The sequence below is a fragment of the Furipterus horrens genome, unplaced genomic scaffold (genome assembly GCF_987537825.1).
Source record: "Furipterus horrens unplaced genomic scaffold, mFurHor1.1.pri manual_scaffold_10, whole genome shotgun sequence".
NCBI classification, from domain to species: domain Eukaryota; kingdom Metazoa; phylum Chordata; class Mammalia; order Chiroptera; family Furipteridae; genus Furipterus; species Furipterus horrens.
Genome location: NW_028327180.1, coordinates 60201565 through 60220141, shown reverse-complemented (window position 1 = coordinate 60220141; position 18577 = coordinate 60201565). Strand labels below are relative to the sequence as shown.

Genomic DNA, 18577 nt, shown 5'->3' with positions numbered 1-18577 from the left:
CACAGACCACCCCATTCTTCACCAACCCAGCCATTTAGTTCAGCCAAACCGTTGAGTCTCAGGAGGCAGCACTGCAGAGAGGATTAAGTGAGGCTTATGCATACAGACAATCACTCAGGTAATGCGATCATAGGCTTATATCGTTTGAAAACAGAAAACATGTGTTAATTTATGTAAAATAACCCACAAACAAGTCTCTAAATCTGTAAGACTGTCTTATTGGGAAAACATCCAGTTGCAAGGCACTTGAAATTCTATTTGCCTGCAACTTGAATATCTTTGATGATATCACAGACATGGTTTAATTTTCAAGTGAAACCATATTTTAAATGAGAAGAAACTTTTAAGATGGTTAGTTGCCCTATTTTATACTCTACTACTGATCATTGTGATTTTCCTTGAATAATGATTTTTCTCCCTAAGGTTACCCTCCTTGTCTTTAAAGGGACTACATTAAGTCCATTTTTAATTTACCCTGTTCATTTGCATAAACATAACAAGAGCAGCAAATGATCACTTATGATCTTTAGTTCTGCTTTGCTGGAACTTACCCAAGGAATATTTGGGGTGACCCTCAGTCTGTTCTTCAGGGCACAGAAGCTGAGCCACATATCTGGCATTGATCCTTGCCTGTACACACCTGTTTTTTCCAAGTCTTTCTGGTTTTTCATTGTCCCTTAAGGTCCCTTCTAGCCATCTTTCAGGAAAACAACCTTCGTTCCTTCCCTGGAAAGATTGCTGTGGACCGCACAACCAACCACAGTACCAGGCCTTTTATCTCACGGGCTTTTATTACCTTTGAAAGTCATTCCCAGTTCCTCAGGGCTTTTTGGTAACAATCTGAGCCCAAGCATGTCTCCTTTAGGCTTGACATTCCAGTCAAAGACTTGGTAAAAAAAAAAAAAGGAACCTCTATTAACAACTGGTCTTATTAGTTCTATGCAAAGAAACTTATGTCATTACTTACTTGTTTAGAATGCCAAACTCTGGAGGGATCAAATAGGGAGAAAAATATACAACGTGAAGGAAAATCTTTGTCCTAATATTCACTGAACTGGCATTTCCATTCTTCATATTTTCATTTTTCCCCCACTAAAAAAAATTTTTTTGTTTGTTTTTCCATTACAGTTGTCTCACTTTTTTCCCCCTCTTGCTTCCCTGCACCCTGCCCCTCCCTTCCCCCACATTCAGTCTCCACTCAGTTGCCCATGTCCGTGGGTCATTCATACATTTTTTTTTTTACTTGACCCTTCCCCTTCTTACCCCCTTCTCTTTCTTCCCCCTCCCCCCTTGTTACTGTTAGTCTACTTCTTGTTTACATACCTCTGGTTCAATTTTGCTCATTTGTTTGTGTTGTTCATTAGTTTCCTGTAATAGGTGACAGCATAAGGTATTTTTCTTTTGTTGCCTGGCTTATTTCACTAAGCATAATTGTCTCTAGTTCCATCCATGTTGTTGCAAATGGTAGAAGTTCCTTCTTTCTTTCTGCTACATAGAACTCCATTGTGTAAATGTACCACAGTTTTTTGATCCACTCATCTACAGATGGGCACTCAGGTTGTTTCCAGCACTTGGCTATTGTAAATAGTGCTGCTATGAACATTGGAGTGCATAGGTTCTTTTGAATTGGTGTTTCAGGATTTTTCGGATATAATCCTAGCAATGGAATTGCTGGTTCAAAAGGCAGTTCCATTTTTAGTTTTTTGAGGAAATTCCAAACTGTTTTCCACAGTGGCTGCACCAGTCTGCATTCCCACCAGCAATGCACCAGGGTTCCCATTTCTCCGCATCCTCTCCAGCACAAGTTGTTTGTTGATTTGTTGATGATGGCCATTCTGACTGGTATGAGGTGGTATCTCATTGTGGTTTTTATTTGCATCTCTGATGGCTAGTGATGTTGAGCATACTTTCATATGTCTGTGGGCCCTCTGTATGTCTTCTTTGGAGAAGTGTTTGTTCAGGTCCTTTGCCCATTTTTTAATTGGGTTGTCTGTCTTCTTGGTGTTGAGTCGTATGAGTTCTTCATATATTTTGGAAATCAATCCCTTGTCTGAGATGTCATTGGCGAATATATTTTCCCATATGGTTGGTTTCCTTTGCATCTTGCTGATGTTTTCTTGAGCTGAGCAGAAACTTTTCAGTTTGATGTAGTCCCATTTGTTTATTCTTTCCTTTATTTCCCTTGCCTTAGGAGATATATCAGTGAAAATGTTGCTACGTGGGATATCTGAAATTTTCCTGCCCATTTTTTCCCCTAGGACTTTTATGGTATCACGGCTTACATTTAAGTCTTTGATCCATTTTGAGTTTATTCTGGTGTATGGTGTAAGTTGGTGGTCTAGTTTCATTTTTTTGCATGTCCCTGTCCAGTTCTCTCAACACCATTTGTTGAAGAGGCTCTTTTCACTCCATTTGATGTTCTTTCCCCCTTTGTCAAATATTAGTTGACCATATGAACCTGGGTTTATTTCTGGGCTCTCTATTCTGTTCCATTGATCTATATGTCTGTTTTTATGCCAGTACCAGACTGTTTTGATTAGCATGGCCTTGTAGTATAGTTTGATATCATGTATTGTGATTCCTCCTACTGTGTTCTTCCTCAAAATTGCTGTGGCTATTCGAGCTCTTTTTTGGTTCCATATAAATTTTTGAAGTATTTGTTCTAGGTCTGTGAAATATGTTGCTGGTATTTTAATAGGGATTGCATTGAATCTATAAATTGCTTTGGGTAGTATGGACATTTTAATGATGTTGATTCTTCCCATCCATGAACATGGTATATGCTTCCATTTATTTGTATCTTCCTTAATTTCTTTCTTCAGTGTTATGTAGTTTTCTGAGTACAGGTCTTTTACCTCCTTGGTTAAGTTTATTCCTAGGTATTTTATTTTTCTTGTTGCTATGGTAAATGGAATTTTTCTTTTAGTTTCTCTCTGATATTTTATTACTGGTGTACAGAAATGCCTTCGATTTCTGAATATTGACTTTGTATCCTGCTATTTTGCCGAATTCACTTATTAGGTCAAGTAGTTTTTTAGTGGAGTCTAAAGGATTTTCTATGTACACTATCATGTCATCTGCAAATAATGACAGTTTTACTTCCTCTTTTCCAATTTGGATGCCTTTTATTTCTCTTTCTTGTCTGATTGCTGTGGCTAGAACTTCCATGACTATGTTGAATAGGAGTGGAGAGAGCGGACATCCTTGTCTTGTTCCTGATCTCAGGGGGAATGCTCTCAGTTTTTGCCCATTGAGTATGATGTTGACTTCAGGTTTCTCATATATGGCCTTTATTATGTTGAGGTATGCTCCCTCTATTCCCATTTTGCTGAGAGTTTTTATCATAAATGGGTGTTGTACTTTATCAAATGCTTTTTCCACATCTATTGATATGATCATGTGGTTTTTGTCTTTCATTTTGTTTATGTGGTGTATTATGTTTATTGATTTGCGAATATTATACCATCCTTGCATCCCTGGGATGAATCCCACTTGATCGTAGTGTATGATCTTTTTGATGTGTTGCTGGATCCGGTTTGCCAATATTTTGTTGAGGATTTCAGCATCTATGTTCATCAGCGATATTGGCCTGTAGTTTTCTTTCTTTGTTGTGTCTTGACCTGGTTTTGGAATTAGGGTTATACTGGCTTCATAGAACGAGTTTGGGAGTCTTCCCTCTTCTTGTATCTTTTGGAATAGTCTGAGGAGGATAGGAGTTAGTTCTTTCCTAAATGTTTTGTAGAATTCACTTGTGAAGCCATCCGGTCCAGGGCTTTTGTGTGCTGGGAGTTTTTTGATTACTGCTTCAATTTCACTAGCTGTTATTGGTCTATTCAGACTTTCTGCTTCTTCTTGATTCAGTTTGGGAAGACTACAGTTTTCCAGGAATTTGTCCATTTCCTCTAGGTTGTCAAATTTGTTGCCATACAGTTGTTCGTAATAATTTCTTATAATCCTTTGTATTTCTGTTGTATCAGTTGTGATTTCTCCTCTTTCGTTTCTGATTTTATTTATTTGGGTCCTTTCTCTTTTTTTCTTGATGAGCCTGGTTAAAGGCTTGTCAATTTTGTTTATCTTTTCAAAGAACCAGCTCCTACATTTCTTGATCTTTTGAATTGTTACTTTAGACTCTATGTCATTTAATTCTGCTCTGATCTTGATGATATCCTTCCTTCTACTTGATCCGGGTTTTGCTTGTTGTTCTTCCTCTAGTTCTTGTAGCTGTAGGGTTACATTTTTTATTAGAGATTCTTCTAGCTTTTTAAGGTAGGCTTGTATTGCTATGAACTTTCCTCTTAGGACTGCTTTCGCTGTATCCCATAGGTTTTGGGTTGTTGTGTGTTCATTATCATTGGTTTCCAGAAACTCTTTGATTTCTTCCTTGATGTCATTGTTAACCCATTCATTATTTAATAGCATGTTATTCATTCTCCATGAGTTTGAATGTTTTTGAGTTTTTTCCTTGAGGTTGATTTCCAATTTTAAGCCATTGTGATCTGAGAAGATGCTTGATATAATTTCAATTTTCTTGAATTTATTGAGGCTTGTTTTGTGTCCTACCATGTGGTCTATCTTTGAAAATGTTCCATGTGCACTTGAGAAGTATGTATATTTTGCTTCTTTGGGGTGAAAACTTCTATATATATCGACTAAGTCCATTTGATCTAGAGTGTTGTTCAGTGCCTCAATATCTTTGGTGTTTCTTTGCTTTGAAGATCTGTCCATTGTTGACAATGGGGTGTTAAAGTCCCCTCCGATGAGTGTGTTGCTGTCTATATCTTTCTTGGAGTCTTTCAAAATTTTCCTTACATATTTGGGTGCTCCTAAGTTGGGTGCATATATATTTATAAGGGTTATATCTTCTTGATGGATTTTTCCCTTAGGTATTATGAAATGCCCTTCTTTGTCTCTTTTTATGGACTTTGCTGTGAAATCTGTTTTGTCTGATATAAGTATTGCTACCCCGGCTTTTTTTTCATGTCCATTTGCTTGAAATACTTTTTTCCATCCCTTTACTTTCAGTCTGTGTAGATCTTTTGTTCTAAGGTGTGTCTCTTGTAGACAGCATATATGTGGGTCATTCTTTCTAATCCATTCAGCTACCCTATGTCTTTTAATTGGAGCGTTTAATCCATTTACGTTTAAGGTTATTACTGATAAGTACTTATTCATTGTCATTTTTCCCCTTTGTACTCGTGTTCTTCTCTGTCTCTCTCTGTTTCTTTATCTTCTTAGAGCAGACCCTTTAGCATCTCTTGCAATGCTGGTTTGGTGGAGATGTATTCTTTTAGCCTTCTTTTGTCTTGGAAGCTCCTTATTTCACCCTCCATTTTGAATGAGAGCTTTGCTGGGTATAGTATTCTAGGTTGTAGGCCTTTGTTTTTCATTGCTTGGAATATTTTTTGCCATTCCCTTCTGGCTTGTAGTGTTTCTGCTGAGAAATATGATGATAGCCTTATTGGAGCTGCCTTGTATGTTATTAGTTGTTTCTCTCTTGCTGCTTTTAGGATTCTCTCTTTGTCTTTGTTGCCATTTTAATTATGATGTGTCTTGAGGTGGGCCTGTTGGGGTTCATCTTCATTAGGACTCTCTGTGCTTCCTGGATTTGCATGATTCTTTCTCTCCTCATGTTAGGGAAGTTTTCTGTCATTAGTTTTTCAAAGAGTTTTTCTATTCCTTGCTCTTCTTCTTCTCCTTCTGGAATTCCTATGATACGGATATTATTACGTTTCATGTTGTCCTGCAGCTGTCTTAGAACCTCTTCAGTCTTGTTCAGTCTTTTTTCATTTTGTTGCATTGTCTGGGAGTTTTTGTGTACGTTGTCCTCCAGCTCGCTGATCCGATCTTCTGCTTCCTCTAGCCTGCTTTTAATTCCTTCTACTGTGTTCTTCAATTCAGAGATCGTATTCTTCATTTCTTCTTGGCTCTTATTGATAGTTTCTATGTCCTTTTTCATGCTCGTGTAATTCTCTGTGAGTTCCTTGTAGTTTTTCTGGAGTTCCTTGTAGTTTCCCTGGAGTTCTTTGTAGTTTCTGCTGAGCTCATTCAGCTTCTCCATAATCCATGTTTTAAATTCCGTATCTGATATTTTGCTCCCCTCTATTTCATTTAGCACTCTCTCTGTGGATTCTACCTTTCCTTTTGATGGGGGGTTGTTTCTCTGTCTCCCCATTTTTGTGATTCCTATTGTTTGTTGGTGTTTCTTAGAATGATCTGCTCTTCCTGGATCTGCCTCTGGTAGCGTCAGATCATGTACCAGACTGGCCCTAGGCAGCCTATTGGAGACTTCCAGTGATCTACTGCCTTTGTCTCTCTTCTTTAGTTGTTAATATACTCAATCTGTGATTGGCCGTCAGGTTTAAGGACCGTGGGTGTGGCTGCTTAGTTCCTGTAGGCAGGGCTTTTATTTCCCCTTAGTATAACGCCACTTGGAGGGGAATGGTCTGTCTGCTGTACTGGGGCTGAGTCAGCACTGGCTGGTCCTGGGAGGAGGTTAGTGTAGCTTCCACTTACTCCTCCGCCCTCCTGGATCTCCGTCTGTGTTGTCCTTGATGATATTTCTTTAATCTGTCTGGTTGTATTTCATCTACTTTTTGGTGGATCTTTTTCTCTGGTTAGTTGATTGAGAGTCACTCTGCCCACCTTGTCTTGAGATCTTTTGTGGAGGTGCTGCTAAAACATAATCACACAACCCAGGCAAGAAACCCACACCCTCCAATATCTCCCCCAACTACAATCTCACTATAGGCTGCAAATGAGCCCATGTTAATATACTTGTGGAGATACTGGGACTCTTATTTCGTAGGAGAAACAGAAAGGAGTTGCTTTAAATGAAGGAAAGGTAATTTTTGAGCTGGAAGTTGATAGAGTAATAATATTAGCAATTGGGATCAAGGTTATGTAAGAGAGCAATTAACACTTACACTGTATGTTTGAAAAGGAGGGGAGGGTTACAGTGTGGAGTGAGAAAGTGGAAGTGTATAGTATTAGGATTATATAATCAGTATATACTATGTGATTAGCGTGGGAGGTAGGGTAGACACAACAGACATCCAGGTAGACAGACAGCCAGAAATTGAAAGAGAGGGCTGGGGAGGTTAGAAGGTAGGAAACAGATTGAGAAAGAATTTTTCAAGAATAAAAATACAGAGTAGAAAATAGCAAGACAGGAAGGGAGAGAGGAAAGAGAGAAAGTAGAGAAGAGAAGGGTAGGAGAGAGAACGAAAGAAGAAGGGGAGGTAGAAGAGTGGGGACTGGATTAAAATTCTTTTTAAATTATATATTATAAAAAAGATTAGGAGATTTAAACATGATATAAAGTTGCAAGATAAAGAGAAAGGGTGAATATAGAGAGAGAAGAATAGGAGATGGGAAAGCAAGAGGATGTGGGAGGGAAAGAGCACAGAGGAGGGAAGGAAATCAGGAGGAAGAGGAGATATTAGGGAGGGGAGGATTGAAATTGAAGAGTTGACAAAAGATAGGATGAAGGAGAGAAATACAAGAGGGAGAGAAAGAAGTGAGGCGACGGGGTAGAAAGAGAGGGGGTAAGAATGGGAGAGTGAAGGGAGAGGGAGATAGATTAGAATTATAATTTGAATATTAAAAGATTAGAATATAAAGTGGAATAGGGAGAGAGAGAAAGAGAGAGAATATGTATAGGGAGAGAAGGAAAATAAGGGCAAGGGATGAAAGAAAAACGAATGTAGACTGAAGGGGGACAAAATAAAGAAAGAAATTTAATAAAATTGAAGGTGCGTAGCGCAGAGAAAGGAGAGGGTGAGATAGGGAGAAAACTTAAAATTAAAAAATTAACTGAGAATAGGATGCAGGGGAGACATGCTAAGGGGAGAGAAGGGAGGGAAGAAGAGGGGAGAAAAGGAGAGAGAATAAGAAAGGACGGTAGGGGCAGTTAGAGAGAAAGTGAGAGATAAAAGAATGAGGATTTTAACTCAATTCAACTTTTAGGCACAGTCTCTGGGTATTTTTGGTTTGTTTGTTTTTTTGTTTTTCCTTGCTTCCTTCCTGAGTCCGCTCCTATTCAAAATTCCATGAGTTTCAAATCTTTTCTGGTTGGTGGGCTGGCTGTGGGAGGGTTCTGCTTGATTCTGGGATTGCTAGTCTCTTCTTTGTGGGCCTACCACCGCTCTGCTGTGGGCTGCATTTAGTTTTCCCCTCCTGAGGCACCCTCAGCCCTCCTCAGGCTTGTCCAGCTACTCCTTCCCCCTGTTGGTCCAGCCTGTGCCTGCCAGCAATCCCCGCCCTGCCTCCAGTCCTGTCTCTATTCCCGGGCTACTGCTTCTGCTCGCTTCCCGGTCTATATGCTTGCGCACCCTACCTCTCTCCCTGTCTCAAGATCGTCCCTTTGTTCTGCAGGACTCTGGCACAGTCGGTCAAAGTGCCAGGCCCAGTGGCACTCTCCTGCCCAGGGCCTCTCCCCTAGTCTGGAGCTCTGCAGCGGCTTTCCTGCGTGTGCTCTTCTCCTTGCCCCAAAACTGTCTCTATTCTGAGCTACAGCTTCCGCTGGCTTCCCTGTCTATAGGCCTACGCACTCTATCTTTCTTCCTGCCACAGCACCGTCCCTTTGTTCTGTAGGATTCTAGAGTGGTTGGTCAACACAGCGCTCTCCTACCCTGGAGCTCTCTGCCAGTCTGGAGCTCCGCAGCAGCCTTTCCCTGCGGCCCCTTCTCCCTGCCCTAAAACCGTCTCCACTCCAGAACCTCCGCCTCCGCTCTCTTCCCTACTTACACACCCTGCGCGTCCTATTTCTCTCCTAGCCCCAAACCGGCCTTTTGTTCTGTGGGATTCTAGCGCGATTGCTCAGCAGTTCTCCCCTGGTCCGGAGTTCCGCAGCAGCTTTTCTGTGCTGCCGGTCTCCTTGCCCCAAAACTGCTCCTTTGTTCTGTAGGGCCCTAGCGCTACTGCTGGGCTCGCCCGGAGTGCCGAGCTTTCGGTCGGAGGTTGCAGTTGAGATTTCCCTCTAGACTCAGATCACACAGTTTCTCCCAGTCCTGGTTGTTCACTGTTCTCTCCCTCCTCTGGCTTTTTCGGCCAAATCCTCTCCCTAACTCCCTACAAGAATTCACTCCCGGCTAGTGAGCTCTCCTGTTTGATACTGCAAATGCACGGAGTCTCGGAATGACTCAGCCTGCAGTGTGTGGTAAACCCCTCCACCCCCCTCCACGCTGCTCCCACAATCTCCTCCCTGTTCACGCTATCAGAGATCCACACTCACTCAGTCACTCCTCTCTGCATTCGTTCCTGGAGTCTCTCCTTAACAGGAGCGAGCTGAGAACACTGTCCCTACTTCGCGGCCATCTTCCCCCTCCTCGAAGATAATTTTTCAAATGTCAGGTTAAGAATTACTAAAATAGAAAGAGATTCTGGAAACCGTATTGCAGTTCTTATAGATTATTTTAGATTTGTGACCTCGTGTAGAAAAGGAATTTCTGTCCCAAATTGACCTATAAGAAAGAGAAAGCTTCAGTCAGGCTTCCATGGGCCCAAGTTCTGACTCCCACATGGTGTCTGCATCCTTGAGAAGTCCAGGCTTCTCTGAGCCTTGGTTTCGCTTTGGTGTAATGAGAGCATAGTGGTGCCTTTACACACCAGGATGTCAGCCAGGCTTGTTGGGACTGTCCTCCTGTTGCCTGCACCCCTGTACTCTATAGACATGACTTTATCATAAATCTGTTGGCAGCGAAAATGACACCAGGCGTTAGGCCAGTGGAGTCAGACCAGACCTTGGTTCAACAACCTCAGTACTTGAGTTCAGAGCCAAGACTCCAACTATGAGAGAAAGTTTATTTAGAAAGTCACAGAGGTAGAAGAGGTAAAAGAAATGGGCTCAGAACACAAGTTGCAGAGGCAAAAGAAGGGCTCTTGGAGCTTAGGAGAGAGAAAGGTAATGTTAACACACCTAAAGGTAAGAGGTGGGGAGGGGAAAGGTGCTGGGTGTTCCTGGGAGAGAGAGCAAGCTTAGTCCTCCATCCTAAGGGCTTTTAAAAGGGGATATTAGGGAAGGTCCTAGGGGAGGATGTCCACAGAACAGTCCTCAGCTATCCAGGTGTTTCCTTTCAGTGCCGGGGATCATTGGTCAGTGCAGCTGGTCCCGAGGCAACCATGGTATATGCTTGTCTGGTTTTGCTGCTTTCCTGGGCCTGGAACTGAAACACAACTGCTGTCTGGATGTATTTGATGAAGGTCAGAACCTCACTGTCCTGGGGGCTCAATGCTTAGGGCTGTTCTCTGAACCCCTTGCTCTTTCCTTCTCTTAATGGGATCTAACCCACATTTCTAGCAACATGCCAGAAGAGGGTCTAAACCCTATGACCAGTGAGTTGCCAGGGGAGGAAAGGCCACCCTGGGGGCCAAGTCCTGGTTTTCCCAGTTTTGCCCATTGTTAGGCACCCGGGGCTTTCCGCCCTGGTGACCTGCACCTGGTCCATCCTCCTTGCCCTGCTCATGTCTGTCTTAACTGCCAACCACAGATCCAGTAGCTATTTATTGAGCACCTGCCTTTCGTAGGCTCTCATCTGACTGACAGCAGGAAAGGATGGCCTTGCTGCTAAGATGAGGGTTAGACCTGCAAGGTCAAGGGCTGACATACTGCATCTGTTTAGAAGATCAGCCCTTCAGGAGAGCCTTGTTGGGGTCTGAGATGTCTTTCAGGCACTGGAGACAGCAAGAGCTGAACTTGGGAAGGAGGTGTGGGTGGAGGAATAAATGTGGGTGGTCAGTCCACTATTCTGTGTAAAGCCAGGATACTGATGTGGGAGGCTGAGAGGCTGCGAGAGTGAAGAAGGGGCCAAGCCCTGGGGTGGCAGAGAGAAGAGGGGCAGGAAAGGGAGCAGAGGCCAGGAGGGAGGGTGCAGAGGAAAGCTGGATGGTGCTGTAGGAGGCGAGGAGCGAGGCATGGTTGCTGGCAGTCTTGATGGCCAGTCTTCATGGAGGGATGGGGAAAGCCTGACAGGATGTTTACAAGAGAACAAGAGGCTGGGAATTAGAGATGCAGGTATAGACAACTTTTTTTTTCTTTCTTTTTTTGGCTGCATGTGGGAACGGTAGCTAAGCGGCAGGTGTAGGCCCTGCCTCAGAGGGCTCTACTTCCCCAGCTGGGAGCCGAGGGGTCCCCTAGGTCTCCCCATTTCAGGGGGCTTTAGATCTGACATAGCATTAGTATGAAACTGATTTCAACTTGCTGTGTGATTACAATGTCTAAGCATTTCTGTCATAGGTGTTCTTCAGTTGCAGGATAACTTTCATTTGATCTAGAATGGGAAGGCATTATAGACCCCATTGTGCTGATTTAATAAGAATGCAGAGTGTAAGAGTTTTTTTTGTTTGTTTTGTTTTTTTTAATGATCAAAACTTGGACACTCAAACCTTATTTGAATATTATTTCAGAATGACCTGGTGGGTGGCCTAGTTACTTGTTTGCAGGTATAATAAATATAATTGATTTTTCTTTGAATGATGCTACTTTGTGTAATGGGAATATAAGGTATTTCAGTTGTATTTTCCTCAAGAGACTCCTCAGATATTGATCAGTGGAATAAAGTGATTGAGCAGTTAGGAACACCATCTGCAGATTTCATGAAGAAACTTCAGCCAACAGTGAGGAATTATGTAGAAAACAGACCAAAGTATCCAGGAATCAAATTTGAAGAACTCTTCCCAGACTGGATATTCCCATCAGAATTGGAACGAGACAAAATTAAAAGTAAGATATCCTCTTTTCTTGTACTAATTTTCATCATCTGGGTGAAGCTTTCATTTTTTATGTTTGCATTCTGAAACGTGTGAACATTGGGAGACAAAACAGTTGAAACCCTCAAATAGAGCCATTTACAGGCAGAATGAAGGCATTGCAGACAGAAAGCTTCACGACTTGGAAGTTTTGTCCTTAATAAAATGGCTTAACTAAAGCCTTTCACCAAAATTCAAATATTCCCCCCTCGTATGTTAATTACAACAATTGGAATTTTAAAAGTTTTTAGGTTTACAGAATGCTTGACTAAAGATCTAGCCCAGTTGAAAAGTCAGAAACCATAAGATAGTAGTTACAATAAAAAAAGCTTCTTCTCCCCTTCTCCTGTGTTCACCACTAAAATGTGATTTAATGGAGAACAGTTAGTTTCTCCCCCCATCAAGAACACTGCCCCTGAATCAGGATTCCCATCTCTCCTTTCCCTATATACATGTTCACTTTAATTGCCAAAGCCTAAATGATCCTTGTATTTAACTAAGTTATTGAACTTGTTGGTTTTTTCTAACTATTGTACTAATCTCTAGATTTTTTTAAAAGTGAATATTGACAAAGCAGAGGATCTGTGAAGTGTTCTGTACTGAGTGAACAGGAGGTTATTGTGTGGCTTGTAAGGTCTGTTCTACATGAGAAGAAAAGGTTCACCCGTGCTTCTGCGCCATGCCACCCTGGCCAGGGCTGCCCAGCCTGGGCTTCTGTCCTTCTCACCCAGATCCAGTGGCTGAAACCACATTGGAAAGCCAGATTTCTAGTGAAAGAAGCTGCTTCACTTATTCTTAAATAAAAAGGATCTATTGATCTTGAACTAGTCAGATAATTATCAGGGTTAATGTATCTTTGTTCTATCTGTGCTGTCACATTCAGTTCTTTGTTGTGTAGTTTCCAGGTAAACAGCATTAGTTACTAATCTAATATTTGTTTTCACTCTAGCAAGTCAAGCCAGAGATCTCTTATCAAAAATGCTAGTGATAGACCCTGACAAGCGGATCTCCGTGGATGAGGCCCTGCGCCACTCTTACATCACTGTGTGGTATGATCCTGCCGAAGCAGAGGCGGTAAGCAAACAGCTCTGTAGAAAGACCGGCTTGGGCTGTGAGGCTGCATAAGGGTCACAAGTCCTGGACTTAAGAGGATCACACAGAGGCTATGGGACAGGGGCCACAGCCCCTTTGGGACACTTGGTACTGGGGCTCTAGCTCAGAGGACCTCGGGGGTGCAGGAGCTGGTGCCCTGGCAACATAATCATCTTCTTGGATGTAGTGTTGGCAAGTGCTCATCACGGCACCATTTCTAAGCCTCCCTTGAGCACCTGGCACAGTGCCCTGGGCTTTGGTCACATCGTATTCTTCAGGCCCCAGTCAGCCTAAGAAACCTGCTGGAAACCCCTGTGTTTGTCCTTCCTTGGGTGCCTGCAGGGGGCAGGGAGGGGACTGCACTCTGCACGGGTGCATCTGTGCTGTGCCCCACAGTGCCCTGGTGCAGGTGCCCCTGGGCACTCCCCGCAGCAGTCCACTGTGGGTGGTCTGTTGCTGTGAGTGAGTCGCATAGCGCACATCCATATGTCTTGGCCTATGGATTAAACAGTGTTTTGTTTGAAAAGAATCTGATACACAAACATGTGATTTTTAAGCTTCTTTGGAGCAGTGCATGGATGAGTCGGGGGCTGGGCTTGGGAGTTCTGCTGGGAGGACTGTGTGTCTGGCCTGGCATTCCACCTGCCCTATCTCCCAGCACAGGCTCCCCAGGTGGGTCTGCAGGCAGCAGCTGTGAGGGCTTATTTTATAGCTGCATTGGAGCAGTTGTCTTTAGAGTATTTTGAGGTCATGTGATTATAAGGAGGCCCATAATAGCTCCTTTTTTTTTGGTTAATTTTTTCTTAATTATTTTGATTGTAAAACTGGTATATCACACTTATGAAGAAATCTTTCATGAGCCATGTTTGAAAGAAATTACATCCATATCATAAATATATTAGAAGTCTTCCAAGTGATTCTGCCTTTTCTTTATGCCTCATTATTTTATAAACTGCTAACTTTACATGTAATTTAATTTTTAGCCACCACCTCAAATTTACGATGCCCAATTGGAAGAAAGAGAACATGCAATTGAAGAATGGAAAGGTAAAGGCAAGCTTATTTTGATCCTTACTTAGGATGTTTCTTGAAGTCCCTAAAGGGGCAGCTTTTCACTTTTCAACAGCAGTCTTTGGGGCAGGAGCGGAAACCCTGCCAGCCATCATCCTCTGTCTTCCCACTTCCCAGGAGAAAAAGAGCTTGAAAGTAACAGAAGTAAAGAGGAACTAAAAGAGAAAAATAAGGGTTTTTTCACACAACTTTACATTATCAAATTCTGGTTTGCAAACTAAACTCAGTAATTGTATCACACTTACCTTGATAATAAATTTAGAGATCCCTATAAAGCAAACATGGGAGACTTCACTGGGGTCATGTGAACTTCTCTTCTGCTGTATTTATAAGTCATATAGTTGGATATGTGTTTTAATAGAATTTGAGCAAAATTGCAGATCACAAGTATGCAAATAGTTTTTATTACCAGTATGTGATAAACCAAGAATCCACTGCAAACTAAACTAGCAATAAAGAGAATGAACTAACGATTTTTCATTGACGATGAGAGTCAGTGGTAACAGCTGTGGTCACACAGTCAGAAGTAGTGGTAGCCCAGCCCAGGGCCCTCCTAGAGGGCAAGAGGACTGTGACCCACCAACCTCCCTCAGCAGGGCCTGCACAGCCATGCAGTGTGCAGAAACCTGGCACCTTTCAGCTCCCGGATACTCAACTTTCAAGCACTCCTAATAGCTTACTTAATGAGGAATTGTTTTTTTAATACAGTACATGAAAACTAAGGGAAACTGAAGTTGAAGCCAAGAAAAAAAGTAGCTATTTGGATTAATTTCTGACCAGTCTGGAGGAGCTTCTAAGCCCCTGCGGATGCTGGTCACCTTTGAAGAACAAACCACAATAACAGCAGAGAGAAACATGCAAGTGGGGGTGAGAGCATCCAACACTCTATGATGCTTTGTGAGAGCCACGTTGCTTGTTCTCTCCCCTCCACCCGCCTCGTGTAAAACCGCTGCGTGGGCTCAGGACCACCTACATTTTTGGTGACCTTAATATTGTTGGGTTGAAAAGATGTTGTCGCGGACCTCCGACCAGCAAGGTCCATGGCGTTGTAGATGAAATGAATAAATGCACACGGACAGCAAGAATCCCGTGGAGAAGAGGGGACAAAACTGGCCACTTTCTAGAGGAAAAAGTGCAGTTGTTTGCCCCTGCCTTACCAGGCTTTTATTAATTCTTTAGGTGGATTACATCCAAGAAAGTTATGAATCATTGTGCCAGTTATTGCCTTATATGATTATTACTCTTATATAACAGAGAAAAGAATGTTACACATGCATGGATGGTAAGGATAACTGATTTAGCCACATCCTGTCCTTGAAAATCAGCTCAGAACAGACCCTAAGAAACTGCTTCAAGGTTACATGCTGAACATCTTTTGTTCTCTGCCCAGGATGAGGGAGTCCTTTAGCAGAAAGCAAGGTTTCAAGTTATTATAGAAATGCAGGTCTGGTTCCCTGTGGGAAAACTGGTGTGTGGAGTGGGTCCTGTGTACCACCACGCTCCCAGTACTTTTCCAAATCTGAGGCTGAGCTACATTTGCCACCATCAAGCACCGCGGCTCCCCATAAGATGTAATTGATCAAAACATGGATGGTTTGGTCCAGGTGGACCATGTTTCTGAGCTGACTGTATCACAATTAAAAGTGGCACATGGCAGGCCCAGGAGCACCTCCAGTAGACCTGCAGGCAGGGCCCAGCGATGCCAGGAGGCTGATGAAACCTTTAACTTGCACTTGTGTTTGCAGAGCTGATTTACAAAGAAGTGATGGACTGGGAAGAAAGAAGCAAGAACGGTGTTGTCAAAGATCAGCCTTCAGGTTAGTCCTTGCTTGCAGAGCATGAGCACCTTTTCCTTCCCCCAGTCAGCTTCTGTAGAGGGCAGCAGTGTGTGAAGGCCCCCTTGAGCAGCGTTGGACTTGAAAATTCCCTCTGCGAGTTATTCTCCACCATTTGCGTTTGTCCTGGGGGCGGCAGCTGACATTCTTCTGAGCTGCCAGGCAGGGAACGAGCCTCCTTACAAACATTCTCATTTCATCTTGGCAGCAGCTGTCCACTCCCTTTATAGATGAGGAAATTGAATTTAAAGCCTTTAAATGTGCATAACCCGCTTTGTACTGGCCCCATCCAGTTAAACAAGAAAATTAATGTGAATGTAGGTAAAATGGAATTGATTTTCTTTTGAGAAAATGGTTCATATCCTATTTCCCCTTACCTGTCCTAGTGGGAGCAGCTGACTGGCAACGAGGTGACTGTGTGGTCCTGGGAACCCAGGGACAGTGTGCAGTGCTCACGTCTGTGTGGGGGTGCTGCTTGGTAACCGGGGTTCCTAGGCCAGAGCTGCTCCCTCACCCCTGCTCCTGGGATGCGTGTGCTGCGTGCTCGTTATACTGACATCTGGTTCAGCCTGACATGGGCCCAGTTTCCAGCAGTCATGCCATTTAAGTATGCACCTCGGTGCTGCCTGTGAGCCACATCCAGGTTACAAAGTGCAGACATGGACCTCTGACAGCTGGATGTTTCCCTTTTGCCCAGACCAGACCACAATGTGTAGAGTGGGAAGCAGGATCATTGCATTGGCCTTGCAATGTCAGTTTTGGAGATTTCTGAAACAAAAACAAAATGAACAAGAGGCCACTGCATTTTTCCCTTTTCTGTTTGTAAACAGCCCTTCTTTTAGAAGGTGTTGTTATTGCAGAATTCTTCAAAGGTTGATGCTGTTCTCCTTGGACTAAGTGTTTGCAATTATAATTGAAATGTCTGATGACATTTGAATCCTATTTGAGCTTAAGCCTTTTGAGATACTGATAATCTTAGGATAAATTCAGCAATTTTCTTTAATATCCTTTTTAATACAGCAGGTATTTTTAAGTAGTTAGCATGATTATGCATGAATACATATATGATGCTTAACCACTGGGAAGAAAAGGAGAATGGTGCAGGGAAAGACAGGAATATGTGGGACTCTGAGCCTGCAGAAAGACTCCAGGGAAAGTTCAAAATGTGTAGTTGACTGACTCCCATTGACCTGACAGCTGGGGCCAAGCGGGGAGCACTGGGGCCGCACTGCCCAGCCCTACCGCAGTGTCTGCCTTGGTGTCTGCCTCGGTTTCATTGCATTTGCTTTCCTTAGCACAGATGCGGCCGTAAGCAGCACCGCCATACCGTCCCAGTCGTCGTCCATCAATGACATTTCATCCATGTCCACCGAGCAGACACTGGCCTCGGACACGGACAGCAGCCTTGATGCCTCCACGGGACCCCTTGAAAGCTGTCGATGATGAGCTGGAGACAGCACACTTGTCGTCAGCAAGGAGCTCTGGCCTCCAGGGCCTGAGAGGCCAGGAGTTGATGGAACCAAATAGAACAAGTCCATGTTCTGCACATGAGAAGCATGGTGCCATGCCCTGCTTAGTCCCAATAGCATCACCTGCCTACATGATAAAGTGAAGCAGGTCATGCCTGAAGAGACTTTGTTCAAGGTCATTTCAGGTGAGCAATTAGAATGGATGAATTTTTTTTAAGTTGTATGGTAATAGTCATGACAATTTCTCATCCTCAGTAACTGTTGGGACTTATATGCATGTGACCACAAACGCTTGCTCCAACTTGCCATCTATCACTTTGGAAATCAATATTTAAATGTCCAATAGTCTTACAGGTAGTGCTGCTTCTAGAATTATCTCTTAATCCTCTTAAGTACTTTGCTGTCTGTCCAGAAAAAAATAGATTTATGTGTATTAATTGGCCACCATCATATTATGTCTCACCTTCTTTTATGGTATGATTTATTCTATCTTTTGTATTTCAGAAGGAATATAATTAAATCTATTTAATAAATAAAAAATAGAACTTTAAAAATATGTGTCATGTTTAGGGTTGAGAATTATCCCTTCTGAAACCAAGACATTTATATGCACACTTTGTTCTAAGTCGTCTTAGTCTGGGATGGTAGTACATTCAGCTTTACTGTGTGATAAAATTTCAAGTTTAGTTTTGTGCTGCGTGAGACTTCTGGACTTGCTATTAATTTAAAATGCTACCATTTAAGTAATATGATGTCAGATACCTCCGTGAACCCATTACTTGCCTTTAGAGTAAAATTTTAATAAATGATCCCTAAAGGGGACCCCAGGCACCTCCGAGTGCTCTCTCTGCCCACAGTGCAAAAGGTCCCTGCGGACATCATTACTCACAGCGTGCGTAATGTCACAAACTGCATTTTCCTTTCCCTGTGTAGCCAGGCTGAGGCGACACCTGCTGGTGGCTCCCAGCCTGGTGCTGGTGCCTTGTCCTCGAGAAGTCCTGAGTGGTCTGGGAAAGCTCTCCAGAAGGATGGGGGGGGGGGGGGTGCCCGGAAGAGTAGTGATGAACTGTTGAATAGCTCCTGATTTAAAACTGCTCACCTGAAGTGGATCCTTTCAGACCTTGAGTGTGGAAATTACTCACAGTTCATCACGGTACTGAGGATCCAAGTGTCGCTGCAGAGACGGAGCAGCCAGAGTCGAGTTTGGCTGCCTGTGCACACGATGCTTTTCCCTCGAGCTTATTCTGTTTCAGACTCGTATCTTATGTTCAATTATTTTGGAAGCTGTTGGGTCAGCATTCTGTAGGATTGTTCTGAGTGGAGACTTTAACAAGAAAGTTTATTATAAATATAATCTCATACGCT

At 42.9% G+C, this 18577-nt stretch overlaps 1 protein-coding gene across 6 annotated transcripts in view; it reads left to right on the top strand.

The window, feature by feature from the left end:
- MAPK9 (mitogen-activated protein kinase 9) overlaps nt 1–17731 on the top strand; it is a 64267-nt gene extending 46536 nt beyond the window's left edge. For 2 of the 6 annotated variants that reach the window (XM_090290449.1, XM_090290451.1), the window contains exons 8-12: nt 11537–11719; nt 12695–12819; nt 13821–13884; nt 15654–15725; nt 17044–17731. In XM_090290449.1, coding sequence (XP_090146575.1) covers nt 11537–11719; nt 12695–12819; nt 13821–13884; nt 15654–15725; nt 17044–17186 — 587 coding nt within the window. In that variant the 3' untranslated portion in view covers nt 17187–17731. Of the gene's footprint in view, nt 1–11536; nt 11720–12694; nt 12820–13820; nt 13885–15653; nt 15726–17038 lie in introns of all 6 variants that reach the window. The other 4 variants (XM_090290448.1, XM_090290450.1, XM_090290453.1 and 1 more) reach the window with 3 other exon arrangements.
- The last annotated feature ends 846 nt before the right edge of the window (nt 17732–18577 follow it).